Source organism: Lepidochelys kempii, chromosome 3, assembly GCF_965140285.1.
Source record: "Lepidochelys kempii isolate rLepKem1 chromosome 3, rLepKem1.hap1, whole genome shotgun sequence".
NCBI classification, from domain to species: Eukaryota; Metazoa; Chordata; order Testudines; family Cheloniidae; genus Lepidochelys; species Lepidochelys kempii.
In genome coordinates this window covers 202,635,354-202,653,564 of record NC_136382.1, presented here as the reverse complement: position 1 = coordinate 202,653,564, position 18,211 = coordinate 202,635,354, and the positions used below count along the sequence as shown (strand labels likewise).

At 41.0% G+C, this 18,211-nt stretch overlaps 1 protein-coding gene across 10 annotated transcripts in view; it reads left to right on the top strand.

The window, feature by feature from the left end:
* Nucleotides 1-18,211, top strand: part of PLCB1 (phospholipase C beta 1) — a 653,791-nt gene that overhangs the window by 451,322 nt on the left and 184,258 nt on the right. For all 10 annotated transcript variants that reach the window (XM_073339660.2, XM_073339659.2, XM_073339667.2 and 7 more), the window contains exon 10: nucleotides 13,781-13,927. In XM_073339660.2, coding sequence (XP_073195761.1) covers nucleotides 13,781-13,927 — 147 coding nt within the window. The remainder of the gene's footprint in view (nucleotides 1-13,780; nucleotides 13,928-18,211) is intronic.

Here is an 18,211-nt window from a genome sequence, read left to right as displayed (position 1 = left end):
GAAATTACCACATTCTCCATAAGCCAAAAAACTGACCAATTATAAAACTCACAAGGGTAACCCCCTATAATCTTCAAAGAAAAAAGAACCTTCCCACAACAGCAAAGAGTGTTTCTCCCCTCAAACTCAGTCAGCTCCTTGATCAACTGCCTCATAAATATTGTGTGTGTGTCATTAGTAGGGAGAGAGGGAGATAAATAGGCAGCGGGGTTTCAAAGCACTCTACGGAAGGTGTCCAACTCCTATTTAATTTCAACATCCATTCAAATTGTCTTGTGCAAGTTTCCTGGTTGTTACTCTTGCTTTTTAAACAATAAGGTAAATTAATGAACTCCCTGTCGTAGATTGAAACACACTTTTATTTTATAGAGCGCCTGACACATGGATTTTTTTTCCAGAGCACTGTTAAGACATCATGCTGTGTTGTTTGAATATAAATGTACTTTCCCCACCCTGTTAAACATCAATATGTTTTTAAACAATTTGGTTCCACTGCTTTAAATCGCCTTTCAGTAACTGCTTTAGAATGGTTAGAGACTCCAGGTTGGTGAGGTAATATCTTTTATGGGACCACGAAGAAGAGCTCTGTGTAACCTCAAAAGCTGGTCTCTCTCACCAACAGAAGTCGGTCCAATAAAAGGTATGACCTCACCACAAACCTTCTGTCTCTAATATCCTGGGACCAACACAGCTACAATAACACTGCATGTAAGAATAGTCACATTAGAGTCCTTTGATGACTTGATGGGGTCATTTCCTAGGCAACAGTGTTTACTGGCACAAACAAGTACAAAGCAGGTAAGGGCCCTGCTGTTGCAGTTTGAAGGAGCTCTAATAATGCAAGTCTATTTAAAGCCTAACTTTGGACATATAGGCGGTGGGGCTTCCTGTCTCCAGAGGTCATGGAGGCAGATCTTCCAAGGTGCTAAACACCTCCTACAAGCTTCTCTTAATTCTGACATTAAACATTAGAGATGTTTATATTAACTCCTGAGTTCTGGACATTTTCCATGCCGCTCCCCCATGTTACAGCAGAAGACCTTTCAGCAGTTTCTGTTGTTTCATGAGTACGGTACAACAGAGCCCACCAAAACAGCAGTTCACTAATCTTCAGAATTTGTAATTCACAGAAAAATATCTGGCTTCTCCCTCCTGTCTCCGCAAAATATTCATAGAGTGCTCAGGTTAGGTTCTCTTATTACTGAGACTTCATTAGTTTTATAAACAGAACTGCAGCAAATTTTAGAGTGTGTTCTGTATTATCAAAAATAATTACACGTAAACTGCTCTTGTCAAAATAAATGAGCAAAGTACAGTTTTGTAATGCGCTCTCTTTTCTTTTTAGATGGGTGTGTTTGACTTGCTTGCCGATTGGTAAAATTCATTGCTTTGCACTAGCTTGCACATTTGCTAACAAGAGTCTATTTTAAGTGAAGCCCCAGCCCCCAAAATTCCTACTGAAATGTGAGATCTCCGCACACTGGATCCACTTTGCAAATACATTACAGTGGAAGCACTTAAACTTTCTGAATTATTAACTGAAGCAACATAATAAATAAATAATGGAAAACAAAGCAATGATGTGTACTAGCACTAATGGATATTGAAGGTGCTAACCTAAAAATACAGCTGTGGGAAAATATGGCTTTATATGGATTGATAATATGGCAAGGTTTTTTGCTTTTTAATCACTGGGTGGGTTCTGCAACCCTTTGTTGAGCAATACTTATGGTGTTAGGTTTTGCGCATTGTCCCTACATTTATAATATTAAAGTTTAGGCTGTAGGGGAAATTCCCTATTCTGTTACATTTGTTGCATATACTTGTATAGAAATATGAGCTGTCTTGCACATATGCGTTCTCAGCCTGATTCTGCTCTCAGGTGTTAATCGGGAGTAACCGCACTGAAGCCAGAGTAGTTACACCAGTATCAAACTGGTGCAACTGAGAACAGAAGCGTATTTCCAGTCTTCTTGATCCATATGTGAAGATAAATTTTTTCCCATCCCAGTCTAGCCTCCACCAAAATCATATTGCTGAATTTGTGTCATCAACCTGTGATAGTGTTAGGGAGACGTATCCCAAAAAGCTTTAATGAAAGTTTGTCTCACAACATAGCCTGATCAGGCTCCTTGCTAGGAGGGGGAAGGTCCCCAAACAAACTTAAAAAGGGAAATTCGCCAATCACTCACAGATGTCCAAAAAGTCTGTCCCAGGGTGTGGCTCTTACCTCAGAGCTTGGGTGAGCAAAAAGGGCTCCTTCACAGTCTGTCTTGTCTTAGCTTCCAACTGGCCTTCCTAAGCAGACTCCCTTGTGGCTTCCCAAAGTCAGTCCCCTCCACCTTTTCTTTCTCCTCCTCCTCTGGAGCTGCTTCAGCTACTTTGATAAGGAATCAGCTGCTTAAGGTTCCTTCTCTGTGCAGGTATCTCTGGTTGGCTCATTTTGCAAGCCTGCTTGAGGCTTCAAGCCGCCTACAGGCCAGCTCCTTCACTCCCACTCACTCAGAAGTCAAGGGAGTCTCTACCATAGTCAGCCTAGGCAGTAGCAAAGGCCTGGCTCACCCAGGCAATTACCCCTGCCACCACAATCTCTTGTTGACTCTGGCAGTGTGGAAGGAACCTGCTAAGTGAACGCTGATGCGTGTCAGCATGAGGAGTATACTTTGTGCCCCTCCTCCTCTTCTCTTCCGTGGAGGAACTCATGGTGCCTAAAGAAAACAAGAGCCGTGGCCGAAAAATCCTAAAACAGCCAGCAAAAAAGACAGTAAAACTGCCCAAAATGGGAGCAGCTGGGATTTGCTTCCTCTTTCCAGTGAAGCAAGAGGAAGACTGGGAAGAGGAAAGGGGGAGGAGCTTGGGTAGCTGAATGACACTAAAATAACTATTTCCCATTGGCTGCTGTCCTATCTAATAAGAGGAGGAGGCCCAACTCCTGTCCTGTGCTATTGGAACCATTAGTTTTTCTTTTATTTTTAAAGTTTTCCATTTCCACTTTGGTAAGTTATTTAAGAATTTTCCAACCAATATCTGCTTCTTTCCAGCGCAGACTGTTTGGTCTCTTCATAGCCGATCCCACAACAAAATCTTAATGCAGAATTTCCGACAGCACTGTTACTTTAATTAATTTTAACCTTTAAAACAGCACTACTAAAATTACTGGGGAACTTTTAGTTCTCACCAACAGGGTCTACATGGACCAATTAATGGGCAACATGTTAGTGTGCTTTAGAAATCACATTCCCCATAGTGCTCCATTTAGACAAACCCTAAGTGGCCCACAGATCACAGTTTGGAAAAATAACTACATATGCTAATAGTGGCATTCCTACTAGACATTATTTGGCTGAGATAAAACAGTGGTCTACTGTGAATCAATGTATTTTTGTCTGTCACTCTAGATCTACCATGGGATCCAGGCACCATGTACGTAAGAAAAAGTCAGAACTAGTTCTCTTTGCAAAGGACCTAATGTCTCTGCCTCTCTCATGTCATAGAAAATATCTTCTACAGGACTGCTTAGTTGTTTGTCTTCCAAGAAGGCATCTCAGGGCCATTTCATTGCTCTAGAAAGGCCTGTGTTATCTTGCATTGTGACCTAAAAGTGTCCAGACATAAGTTCATTCTGAATTTTGGAGATTAGGATCCTCTACTAGGAAAACAAGAAAATATTTTGGGCTTACTGCTTTAAAGACTGTACATATCAGGGCCATCACTTTGAAATGAAATGGGAATTGGATAGGGAGTCAGAGAAAAGCACAGAGTTAGCAGTAAGATGTGTTCTCTTTGGACTGCACGATGGAGCAAGTTGCTGAGGTTCCATGTGGCTTTTATGGTTAACCTCAGATGGATGTTTTGTGGTAGTCTAACCTAGAGTTGATGAAACCATTGGTCACCATGTCTAGGTCTAGACTCTGGAGGAAAGGGTATGCGTATTTACACCAGAATGAAATTTAGCCCCCTAGTTTTTTATATTTTTTAATGGAACCCTTTAAAAAAGTATTGTTAAAACTGTTTTGGTTTAATAATTTTAACTGTGATATAAAGTAAAACCAGTGGGGCTGACCCCTGCCTACATTTATGCAATTCCCATTAAAGACAGTATAACTGAGATCAAAATTTGGTCTGTGGCTTTGAAAAATTACATTATAACTTTAAAAAGCAAATATTAGATTGTCTTGTATCAAAGGGAAATGCATAGACTTTTAAGGCCAGAAGGGACCACTACGATCATCTACCGTTACTTTCTGCATAACATGGTCATAGGACCTCACTCAGTAATTCCTCCATCAAGCCCATAACTTCTGTTTGAGCAATAGCACATCCGTTAAGCTACCTCTACATTACACGTCACTTTTGGCAGCACGTAGTGTACGTGTAGCTACAAGTGGGAGTGAAAACAGGCTGTGTCCATGCTGCAGTGTGTAGCTGTACGTGTCAGTGAAAGGCTCTGGCAGAGGGGAGGCAGGGGGAAAATGATTCAACTGTTCCCTGCTGCGGGAGTCTTTCCCTGCGGCAGAGAAGGGCTCCAGCAGTGGGGAGCTGCCAGGGCCTTCCCCTGCTGCTGAAGCATTTCCCTGTGGCAGGGAAGGAGGAGAGGCTCCAGCAGCTGGAGGCAATGGGATGCTACACTGCTAATAAAAAGCAGTGTAGACAGGAGGTGTGGCTTGCAGCAGTAGAGAACGCATAGGGTATGTACTCTGGGTACATACCCATATCCCTCAGGTGTGTCTTTACTAGATTCATCCACGCCTCACCATCTACAATGCGATTTATACCATGACAGGGGGGCTATGCACGTATGCACACTACATGTTTCCAAAAGAAACCTGCAGTGTAGACATACCCTTGGCGAGACATCCAGTTTTGATTTCAATAAAGGCAAAGCAAAGCGAAAAGGGAAGCTTTTCCAGAAGCTCCGTATTCTGAAATTATGTTTTTAACACACAATGTGTATCCATTAATCACCAGCAGTAGTGATTCCTAGTCCTACTTTCTAGCAGGCAAAACAGAGATTTTCAAAACTACCTTAGGGAGTTAGAAACCCAATTCCCATTGAAATTAATGAGAATTGGTCATCTGATTTTCTGAGGTGGCTTTGAAAAACCCACCCTACAAGTTTAACCTACTGGTATCAACCACCACTATGGCAGAAGGCACAAATTCCATAGACTGTGAGCCCCTTGGAGCAGAGCCCATCTTTCTTGAGCGTTTGGAAAGTGCCAAAGGCAGAATGGAAATCTCCATAAATAGATAGATAAATAAATAAATAAATAAATAAATAGTAATAAATTTAACATTGTAACATTACTTGCGTACTTCCTTGACCTGTATTTATTGACATGAACCAGGCACATCTTGGAGAAATTTTTGGAAGCTTTGCCTCTTCTGTTCTCCTGTCTTCCTTTTACATTTGACGTGACCATGTTCTTCTTGGAGATTTTCCGAGGTTCATGATACTAGAGGCACATGTAGATTATTGGGTAGACATTCACTTTGCTAGTGCATTTCTGCTTGGTTCATATACAGCTTAAGAATGGTAGTAAGTTGAGGAAAGGTTTACTTACGTAAATGCAGCGTAAATTGCTTAAGGGTCTAAATTCCTCTACCACAGGCAGTAGAGTGGAGGATATATTGTTTTCCTATTGCAGAAACTATCCTGAGACATCAAATGTTTGTTTTCCCTGTTCCATAGGGATCATCTGAAATGATAAAAAGTTGGTGATGCCTTTGTTTTAAATAAGAGCTGTGTGAATTGCTGGGTTTTTTTTTTCCCCATCTTTGTTTGTTTTTTGTTTTGTTTTGTGGGCTAAACTAAAAAATAAAAAAATAGTTGTGGGCCAAACCAAGTGGTTTGTTCAAACTGGAACAAAATGTTTTGTTGAGTTTTTCAACTTTTCTTAAATAAAATTGTAAAATTTGAAACAAAAAGCTGTTTTGAATTGAAAAGTCAAAACGTTTCATTTCAAAAATGGCAAAAGGGAATGTTTTGACTTTTTTGGAATCTTTTTTCTGATCAGCAAATTTGACCCACATTCACATACTATTTCAGTTGCCCTGAATCGGGATTATTTTGGCAAAATAAATTTCATCCAAAAAATGTTGCCCAGCTCAAATTATAGTGACAAAGATTTCTAACTCAAACAAAGCAGATTCTTCTTTCTTTGTTCAACTGGCTCTTACTCAGCAAAACATCCTAGAATTGACTCTCCTTCGCTGCAGGATGGAGTCGTATTTCCACATGGATTAACTGATATTGAACAATTTCCTTATGTACTCAATTAAAGGGCAGACATCTTTTTTTCTTCCAGACCTATGTTTTCTCTCCCTACCTACTTGTCATTCACCAACTATTTATTCTGGAAATTGCTTAGAAAATACCATTCTCCATTCCTGTGTCTTTAGTACAATATTTCAAGGCAGCCATACAGCAAGGAATCTTGCTCTTCTCCTGTGTTATTGGTTAAGAGTCCTCTGCAAGATTCTAATTTTATAGTAAGCCTGCTTTTTTTTCAGCAGTGTTACAGTCTGTGTAAGTCTGAGAGTTGCTGGGTAGGTGTAATTCAGAGTAGAATTTAGTGTGTTATTTTTATCTTTAAAAAAGTAAAGATCCAAAGTGTGGTCACCATTCTCTCAGTATGACCGTATATTCTCCAATATTATATCAGGTCTAATTTTAAATGATTCAAGCAATGGGGCATCTGCCACATCCATTGCACTACTGTTCCACAGTTTAATAGATTTCACTATTATGAAACTTTTTCAAATATTCCGACGTACATTTTCCATTGCTTATTCTGTTCTCATTACTCTTAGCTGCTTCTGCTCTTGGCCACCTTAAACAATTCCTTCCCATCCTTGTTGTTTATGCTTCAGATCCTTGCTGACAGTTATTACATTCCTACTTAGTCACTGTTTACACAGGTTATATGTATTGAGCTCTCTCATTTTTCTTATTTCTCTAGGTACCTTAGGGAGGCAATGTCATCTAGTGGTTAGAGCATAAGACACAGAATCAGGAGACCTAAGATCTTTTTCCAGGTCATATAATCTTGTTATAGCTCCATTTCTGTCGTGAGATGGAAATAATAATGCTTACGTTCCTGTTTAAAGCTTTTTACGATGCTTGGGTAGAAAGTGCTATCCTGTTATCCTGGGCGCCACATTTCAGGAAAGATGTGGACAGATTGGAGGAAAAAGAGCAACAAAAAAGATTAAAGATCTAGAAAACATGACCTATAAGGGAAGATTGAAAAGCTTGGGTTTGTTGAGTCTGGAGAAGACTGAGAGGGGACATGAGAACAGTTTTCAAGTACATAAAAAGGTTGTTACAAGGAGGAGGGAGAAATATTGTTCTTCTTAACCTCTGAGGACATGACAAGAAGCATGGGCTTAAATTGCAGCAAGGGCAGTTTAGGTTGGACGTTAGGAAAAACTTCCTAACTGTCAGAGTGGTTAAGCACTGGAATAAATTGCCTAGGGAGGTGGTGGAATCTCCATCATTAGGGATTTTTAAGAGCAGGTTGTAGAAATACCTGTCAGGAATGGTCTAGATAATACTTGGTCCTGCCTTGAGTACAGGGGACGAGACTAGATGACCTCTCGAGGTCCCTTCCAGTTCTACGATTCTATGAAAATATTATAAATAATTTCTGTTGCTGTTCTCTAAATTATCTCCAGTTGACAGACACCTTTGCGATAGTGAGGAGTACAGACTTAGCACTTACATATAGACCCTTATCCTTCCAACACTTCTAGCACATGCTTACCTCTAAACTCATGCGTCTAATGGGACTCCTCTCATTATTAAGGTTATGTATGTGCATTAGTGGTGGTATGACTGAGGCCATGTATTGTCACTTCCTTGGTCTGTGATTTGATATTGGTATCCTCTGCAGCCCTGAATCACATTGGCTTCTTTTACGACCATTTGTCATTGCTAACTCATCCAGTATTGCTGCCCTTTGTAACCTCTCCATTTTTCCAGTATTGCTGATTTCCAAGTATCTCCCTCCCATCCTATTCACAAAGACTCCCATGTCAATTTATTTGTCATGTGGCTGACCCTTCTTTCAGATTATTAACAGAGATGTGAAATGAAACCAGCCCTAGCAATGGGACCCCCATACAATCCAATTCATAGCTTCAGAGCCAGGAGGAACCATCATGACCATCTAGTTAGCCTTCAGTTCATTTTCATTTCTCGTTCTCTGCTGAATTAACTTTTCCAGTAAGATTCCTTCATCAATAATAGCCAGATATATGCATTCTAGTGTATCCCTTCTTCCACTAGCTTGTTAATATGATAAAAAAAGGGATCAATTTTGTCTCATGCAACTTTTCTGTGTTGCCGATCACTGTGAGAAAGTGGCTTAAAAGGAAGGGGGGAGGGGAGTGTTCCTCTTCTCAGATAACCGATGAAGTTTATAAAATGCCCAGATATTATGGTGAGGGCCGAAACAATTAATTAAAAAACCTTAATTCCCATTTTCAAAAGTGACTTGGGCACCTGAATATTTTTGAGAATCTGCGTCTGTCTCCTTTGAAAATGTGGGGTAGGCCCCTAAGCCACTTGAATGCTTTTGAAAATGTTACCTCATTTACAAATAATACATAGAGTAGCAGGACTACATATTATTCCAGGTATCCTTTAGGCCCTTATATGTTTTTCTCAATACTTTTCCAGTATTTTACTTCTCCCATTCCTTTATGTGGTAAAATATGGGGCCACATTCTGTATTCACACTCCTAGGAGGCCGCTTTCACCAAACCCCACCAAAGCCTTTTGTGTGTGTGTGTGTTCATGTTTTGGGACCCAAATATCATGCAACTGAAACACTCCTCCTCTCTCTCTATCTCTCAGTATAGTGGGTCCATGGGAGAAAAACGATAGTCATCAGCAGGGAATCCTAGTTTTCTGTGATAAAAAACCCAAAATTCTCCAACAAAAATAATCTTGTTTTTTTCGTGATTAAAATTAAATGCTGCACTTTAGTTTCACTAGCCCCGATATAGATAGGTATCAGTTGAACACAGTGTCTTACTGATATACAGTAGAACCCAGTGTATCCAAGCCACCATTATCCAGCTCTGCATCTTAACTGAACCACCCAGGGCTGCCAGCGGCTGGTGATTCGGCTTCAGCCCTGGGTGGCTGGTGGTTCAGGTGGTCAGCCCCATGCAGCTGGTGGGTCAGTTAATATGGAGAGATGGATAAATGGGGTTCTACTGTATGTTTTTTTTCACAAAATGTAAAAACTAAAGATTCTCTGTAAAAATGCAAATTCCACTTTTTTCCATGGTAAACAGATTTCTAGGCTCCATGGTCATCAGACACAAAAGTATAGTCCATTCTGCGCAGGAGCAAGATCTTTATGACAAGCTCTGCCAGTAAATCCAGCTGTCACATAATATGAAATATGCTTGGTGTGTTTTTAATTTTAAAACAAGTACTAGTGAGTGAGGTCAAAAGCTCATCAGTCACCAGTTGTCCTGTCAAATACATAACTAATATCAATAATCCATCAGTTTTCTCTGTGTATAGAAGAAAAAATTATGTACCAGGCTGGTTTTTACACTTTTTTGACAACAAAAATAACAGTATGGATTTCCTTTCTTAAAAAGAAGTATTAAGACAAATTGTAATTGACCATTAATCAGAAACAGACTTGGCTTAAGTTGAAAATTGGTGATCCATTAGAACATCCTTAATATTCTCCTGCATGAGAACTGTAAACCTTGATATGATGGAAGTACAATGTTCTGTTACAAAGGACATCAAGGGTATCTTCACAAAGAGTATACATGTGGTATTTTTCCCTTAAGAAACTTGTATCTTTAAACAGAACAAGTACTTGCTGAATGATGGGAAAGGTCTAAGTAATGTATAGGATGTTTAATGTATAGGATGCACAGAAGGGAGGAAGTATTTTTTTTTGGTGGACATCATCTGGGTGAGCATTTCATGGCGGAGAGTCCTTCTGCATTACCCCATGAAATATAATTTTGTAAATAACTTCTGAAGAATTACATGTATTAGAGAGGAGCCATCTCGGTGGGAAAGAAAGGCATTCTGTGTACTGGTGACCTACTGAACAGTACGCTACCCCAGTAAAGGAAAAGATCTCAACTGTTAACTGCAAGAGATTTATGAACATAGCTGGTGTGATTAAAACTAGAGTACAGTTTACTCCAGTGCCAACACAGCTAAGAAAGTGTGTTTTGGATTCTATTCCTTCTTTTGCATTATCAATGAAATTATTTACTGTATACTTGATCCAAAACCCATAGGAATTAATGGGAGTCTTTTAACTGACTTCAGTGTGCTTTGGATCAGATCCTATGTAGTGGTTAGTTACACTCGTTCCAACGCATAGAAGGCAAGGGAATTGCAGAAGTATCGCTGAGGGCATCATTTGAAAGCTTTAGGGCCACACAAGGAATGATTTGACCCCTTGAACTCTTATTAATGGTAATGGTGAGTGAGAGAGAAACAAGCCAATTGAATTCTCTTTTCACAGCAGTGCACTGCACTTTATATCAGGGATGTGGAGAGAGATTATATTGATTATTTTAAAGAAATTAAATTGGAACATTTCTAAAGACCTGAGTTAGAGGAAAAAAAGAAAAAAAAAAGCTTAGGTTAGTGAAGTAGATAAAAACACAACATAGGCCTCGTGGGAATTGCCCAAGTAAGGTCTCTGTGATCAAGCCCGATACTTCAGTTTCTTGTGCTGCTCCTTTTCAGACCCAGGACTATGTCCTCCTGTTTGTAGAACAGCAAAAAGAACAGCAGTTTCACTGTGGACCTGTCTTGCTGTGCTTGTTCGCTTGGCCAGTTTCCCCTTTTCCTAATACTCAGATGAAATATGGTAGTCGCTACTGAAGAAGCTGGTCATGCTTTTTTTTCCCCTTGTGGCATGACTGAGAAAACTCAGAACTCACCGTACCAATACGTTCAAGTAATTTTATTGCAGACTACCATCTATGGAGAATTGTTGCTCATTGGTTGGCCTTGGCAAGATCATTTACATGGTCACAAACGAGCTACTAAATTAGAACCCAGGAATAAAAGCATCTTTGACATCTGCTGTCTCCATTCCACCATCAAACTCACACCACTGCAAAATCTGCAATAATTTTGCTTGCATATTGTGTCAGTGTCTGAGATGCAGTCTGCCTCATTGTGATGAAGAAGAAGTAGCCCACTGTCGCAATGAGCTAGCTGCTAAGCTATGTAGTTGTATAGCTAGCAAGGCTATGAGGCCTCTCCACATTAGCACCACCTGTTTAAGGATCCACAGATATTTGAGGTGAGGATGAGGTAGGGAGCTGTGGTGGGGGTATGATGGGGCATGCCTCCATCCCAATCAAGATGGCTAACAAGCTCCTCTGGAGCAGAGCCTGCTCCACTTGGAGGAAGCAAGTTTAAAAGGGAGAACTTGTCACAGGAAGGGCAGCAGCCAGGAGAAAAGCTGCTGTCCCTTACAACACGATTGCTGGGAGGAAGACAGCATGTAAACTTCCGCCACCCACAAGGACTCACCAGACCAGATACAAGCTGATCACTCCAGGGAGCAGTTGAAGATAAACCCTGGCCCGAGGTTTAGCCATACCTACCTGCTATAAACAAGCCAGACATCAATGGATTCTCTTAAAGGAAAACTCAGACTGAATGTCCTTAAGAGGAAGGTCCTTGTACCTGGAAATCCAGGAAGACTGAAGTAAGGTTCCCAAAGGAAAAAAAAACTTTGGAAGGGAAGAGAAGAAACTCTGAAAACACCCAAGCGGGGCCCAGGAAAGCCCCACCCTGTCCCGGGCGTGGGGGTGGAGAGTGGGGTTAATTCTGCAGGAAACAGTCACAGAATAGCATTAACTCTGCATTTATGTCACACAGAGCCTGATCCAAGTCATTGGGAGTCTTTCTGTTGACATTGATGGGTTTGGGATCAGGTCTGTACCAGTAACAGCACAGCTCCATGGCACCTGAACTGGTCAGGTCTTTGTGCCGAGCAGATTGTCCAGCCCTCTGATTGTCCGATGAATCACTGGGCTTGAAACTCGAGGAAGGTTTCCTGACTCTTTTTGCTCCAGCTGTGAAAGGGAAAGCATCTAGGCCTCAGTCTGTAGGTGATTGATTACTCTGTGTCAGAGCATCCAAGGAGGCTGTAGTCAGATTGCTATGTTCAAGCTGTGATGGGCTTGCTGTTTTCCCTTTTACCCTTCTTCTGGTCGTTGTCATGAGAAAGAATGATGATTGCGCTATTTTGTATTCTGACTATGCTCCTTGTCACAGAAATAGATTCATTTGGTGTGATGATCATTGGTGGTCATGAGAACAAGACATCAGAATTTAAATCTGTTACACACTTAACACGCTTTGGTTCACTGGCCACATCCTCCTCTCTGTTCACAGCCAAATCCTGAAGTCCATGCCCAGACTTAAAATAGCTACTTTATGCAGGGAGAGAGAGTGAGCACATTTTCACCTGATAATCTCAGAGGCCTTTACAAAGGCCAGGTGCCATTTTCACAGGTCAGAGCCCCCCCCCCCGGCTCCCTGCCCTCTTAGCGCGTTGCCTGGAGCACCGGTGGCTGGCGGCACTACAGCCGTGCCGTCCAGAGCACCAGGAGAGGCAGCCGCACACCACGCAGCACAGAGCCCCGGCTCAGGCCGCGGCCCTGCAGGAGCTCGCAGCCCCGCCGCCCGGAGCATTGCGCCAGCGGTGCAGTGAGCTGAGGCTGCAGGGGAGGGGCCGGGAGCGAGCTACATCAGAGGTTTCCCCACCTCTGAGGTAATGCGCTGAGGGAACAGCCTGAGTTACTACAGTTCCTCAAACAGACCAGTAGAGGAAAACTAGACAAATAAAATCAGAAAAAAACGGGGGGGAGGGGGGGAAGGTTGAGAGGGAATGTTATGGCTTGGCCCAGTGGAGTAGCATGTGTCAGATCCAGAGTAAGTCAAAGCCTAGTGGTTTACAGCTCAAATTCAGCCTCTGTGGAATGAGGCACAGCTTCACTGCCGTCAGTGGTGTAGATCCCGCTTGTGCCCAGGCTGATCTTGCTCCTGCAGTTTCAAAGAGGTGTTCAAATTGGTGAAATAATTACAAAACAAAACACTAACTCACACTTGCTGAGGGGGTTCGTTAGTCTAAGTTCAGATGTACATACTGGAATCATGTTGACAGCAGAGAATTTACCAGATCCTTTTGATTGGTTTGTGTCCATAGCCTTCTGACCTACAGATTCCTGGCATATTTATTCCCCCAGCAGTGGGGTTTTTTACTCTGTCCTTATCCAGGAAAATTGCAAAGAATTGAATGCAAACTGAGTTAGGACCTCAGGCTTTGGCTCTAGAGGAACTGGAGGGAATGAGAATAGTTAGAAAGTTAATGAACAAACCAAAATAAATGGCAAGGTAGTACTATTTATGACATTTTATGTATGGGCCATATATGGGGAATTTTGATGCTTGGCTCTCATTGCAGTGAATGGAATGAGATCAACAGTGTGGCAGGACAGTCTCTCTGTACGAGACTGTACAATTGATGTCATGTGTTTAGATCCCTACACACAATTCTGAGAGTTTAAGGGTAATAATAATAAAAACACTTCTGTAAATGGTATAAATGTAGGCCATATTCATAACTAGTCTAATGTGATTATAACGTGGCCTTTCTCATATGCCACATTCTAGATATGCATTGAATGGGAAAATATGTATGTGCCGAGGATACTGTGCTTAGAATTAACGTGTGATTCCCCCGAATCTGTGCTTTCCCAGGACAGATATCGGTGGATGGATTTATGCGATACCTGGGTGGAGAAGAGAATGGCGTTGTTCCACCTGAGAAACTGGATTTGAATGAAGACATGTCTCAGCCATTGTCTCACTATTTGATCAATTCCTCACACAACACCTACCTCACAGGTATAGTACGGGAAGGATCTGATTTCTTACTTTGCAACATTAATAGACAGCGTATTTGCAGTCATACTGGATGGATGCACTAACCACTCGGGTGTAAATGATCCCACACTCTGATTGTTTCTGAAAAGTAAGGACAACACAGACAGTGATTCTTATCCTGCTTCACAGAGATGTTACCTCCTTATTCTTATTAATATTGAACATCCATTGGAAGTTATATAGTTCAGTCAGTGCCTGATCCAAAAAGCCTAGTGAAGTTGAAAGATCCCCATGAACATAAACAGGCTCCGGAGCAGATGTTTAAGTTGGAAAAGAAATGGTTCATTGTCTAGCGTCCAAGACAATATTTCATTACGATTCGTGAGAGGTGAACCAATATGGTAAAATCCTCATAGTAAGAACCTCCCTGCATCTACTTCATTTTTCCCCCTCTAATTGAAACTAATTGAACCTGAAGCTTTTGTGAGATCAACCTTCCCAATAGATTTGTTTTGGTTTGAGAGATCAGAGAGGTCCAGAATGGCTCATGAGTCTCCTGCCTTTCTGCCCCTTTCTTCTTAAGGAGGGGCGATCTGGGCTGCTAACTGCCTTCAGCATCTAGGCTCTTTGATGGTGCAAGCCAATTCTCAGAAATGCTGAGCTCCCAGAAGCTCCCATGACATAATTAAATTAAGGGCCTGATCTGTATTATTTATGCTCTAAAGTCAATGGAGCTTTAAAACACTCAAGACTGCAAGAGCAGATCATTACCCTGATTATGCTACATAAAGATTTAGGAGCCTATCTTTTGACTCTCCTTTTTTATAATCTTGGCCATAGGGTTTATCTCCGGGGAAAGAATTGTGAATTCACAATTTTAAAATGTTTTTTTTCTATATTATATAAAAATTAAGCATTTTTAAGCACACTTGCCTAAGGGAATTTTGTTTGTTACATTTGATTTTATGTTAGCATCATCTTGTGTTATATTAAACAAGGAAGAAGTGATAACAGTACATAGTAAAAATCTGGCTCGTATAATTGATTTATGGTCTTTTTAATGTTACTGATTTAGAGACATGCCTTAGTTCTGCAAAATGCCAGGGAGCACTGATCCAAACACAACAATTCCATGTAGAAGCCCAATCTAAACAGGGCAAGTGGTTGTTAATTTGCATCTGTTATATATGTTATAGAACTTTCTGCAGCACCTACTGCCGCTGTTGTATAATTAATGAACTGTCAGTATTTCCATTAGACACCCGTAGTCCAGAGTTTTATACCTTGGCTGTAAATCGTATTGTATCCTAAAACTTCTCATGGTCTGCTCAGGAGCAGCTTTGTTTCTGCAAATTAGATTAAAAAAATATCAGCGTGGCTGCTTAAAAGTTAAGATTCTAATATATAGAAATGTATGATCTTTTGACGAATTCAAGCATTCTCAATACAAAAGCAGCTTTATTTTTATGGTGATATTTTGCAGGTCTATTGTCTGTAATGTGGACTGGGCCCTACTGATATACAGAAGAATCCATTTAGTTAGAATGGTGCAATGTTACAAAGAATTCCTGATCCATGGAAACTGTCACTTAAATAGTAAGGCTGCTGTCCAAGGAGCTGTAGAGAAGTGGCAAGTCTCTCACATTAGTGGATAGGCTCATGGAGTGGGGAGGCAGTACAGGGCCAAATTCTGCTCCCATTTATGGTAGTGAAAATTTGCAGTCCTGCCCTTGATTTCAGTGGAGTAACTCTAGATTTACATAGGTGCAGCTCAGAACATGATAAAGCCCTAAAGGTCTAACTTAAAAGCAACCAACAGAACCGACAACTAGCTAACAACTAACAGAAGCCAGGAAGTACAGAATCAAGGATGAAACTTTGGCAGAAATCCAAACTATTCGTCTTAGATATCGTAAATGTCTCAGGACTGTAAATAATCTTACAGTACACACCTTAATATTGCAGCAGGAAGGAGTGAGTTACCAATTGTGTTTCAAACTTGCCTTGCCTTTTATGAGTTTAAGTCAGACCAAATTTGAAAAGAATTCCTACCAAATTGCACCAGCACGTTACTTGATGTACATTTTGGGATAGTTTCAGAAGCTACTCTTGGAAACAATAGAATTGTAGGACTGGAAGGGACCTCAAGAGGTCTTCGAGTCCAGTCTCCTGCGCTCAAAGCAGAACTAAGTATTATAGACCATCCCTGACAAGTGTTTGTCTAACTTGCTCTTCCAAATCTCCAATGGTGGAGATTATACAACCTCCCTAGGCCAGTGGTTCCCAAACTTGTTCCACTGCTTCTGCAGGGAAAGCCCCTAGCAGGCCAGGCCAAGGGACGTACTGGCTGCCGCTTCCAGCAGCTCCCATTGGCCTGCAGCAGCGAACCGCGGCCACTGGGAGCCGCGATCAGCCGAACCTGTGGGTGCGGCAGGTAAACAAACTGGCCCGGCCCACCAGGGGCTTCCCCTGCACAAGCAGTGGAACAAGTTTGGGAACCACTGCCCTAGGCAATTTATTCCAGTGCTTAACTATCCTGACAGTTAGGAAGTTTTCCCTAGTGTCCAACCTTAACTGCCCTGGCTGCAATTTAAGCCCATTGCTTCTTGTCCTATGCTCAGAGGTTAAAGAGAACAATTTTTCTCCCTCCTCCTTGTAACAACCTTTTATGTACTTGAAAACTGTTATCATGTTCCCCCTCAGTCTTCTCTTCTCCAGACGAAACAAACCCAATGTTTTTCAATCTTCCCTCATAGCTCATGTTTTCTAGATCTTTAATCATTTTTGTTGCTCTTCTCTGGACTCTCTCTAATTCGTCCATATCTGGTGGCACCCAGAGCTAGACACAATACTCCAGTTGAGGCCTAATCAGCATGGAGTAAAGCAGAAGTATTCCTTCTTGTGTCTTGCTTACAACACTCCTGCTGCTAATATATCCCAGAATGACATTTGCTTTTTTGCAACAGTGTTACACTGTTGACTCAAATGTAGCTCTCAGTCCTATTTAACATATCATTTGTGGATTGGTAGAATTAAAATGCTGTTACAGAACAAGTGAAAAAAAGCTGTCATAATTTAAACCAGAAAAAATACAAAATCATGCTGAGAGTGTTTTAACTTTTGAGATACAAAATGTGTGCCCTGTTTCTTTGTGGGTTCATGTGCTCCATAAATCTGAGACAGCTGGCGTGGAACGGGACTTAATAATTAGATTTTATAGATTCATTACAAAAGCTGAGAGCCATAGATTTATTTTCAAGCTAGCCCAGATACAGCCGTGTTGCTGTTTTCATTTTTTCCGCAGACACTTCATTCAGTTTAACATGTCAACAAATGCTACTGGATTGTAATCTTATTTGTTGACTGTTGAAGGCTTGGAAAGTTGGGAACAAAAGCTTCAGCAACATCTGTGTACTCATTTGAGCAGTGCAAATGGCAGTAGCAACCAATCATGTAATCATTATTAAGGAAGTAGGGAAACCATTCAGTCTAGCAATCCATCTTTATTATGGTTACAATTATTGCCCTACTAATTATCAATCCTTTTGTTAGTTTTTAAGCTAAGAAAAAAGGCATCCCCAAAGAAACACTGTTACAACATGAAGAGAAACATATGTACAGTCTGACTTTATTTTTAATTGTCGTGACCATTTTTCTAGCCTTTAGTAGAAACAAGTCCTGATTATTTATTTAGAAGCTTTATTGCTTCCCCCTCCCCCTGAAAGAAATGCAACAGTTAAGAACAAAGGTAAAATCCATCAGGAAAGAAGTAATTTCTATTAATTCGAACGTGGTTTAAAGAAATCTCCTCTTCGGGGCAAAAAATATTTCTCTCACCACTGATTTTTTAAAGAAATATCCTTCAGACATTAATCGGCAGTCCTGTTTTGTGACTGATTTCTTCTCAGAGTTGCCTGAAGTTATTGCTGTTGTCACAGTGGGGAGTGACACTGCAGCAGCATTCCTTGCAGCACTGGAAGCCAAGCAGTAATGATCATTATCTATCACAATCGTTTTCGCGCACTTATTTAACCTTTAAAATTATATTTTGCCATCCGCCTTTTTGCCTGTTAAGAAGAAAAACAAATGCAGGATGCAGAGCTCATCAGTTTTGTGTTGAGTGTGTGTGTATAGACTGCAAATTCTGCCCAACTAACTCCCAACCCTGCTTCACCTCCAATATCCATTTCCTCTACCTGTGCTCCTAGGCCACTGAGCATCTCCCATGAAGAATGCCGAGCAGTATTCCTTGGATACAAATTCATTATCTCCTTCTTTATTGCAACAATATTCTTTGCTTACAGC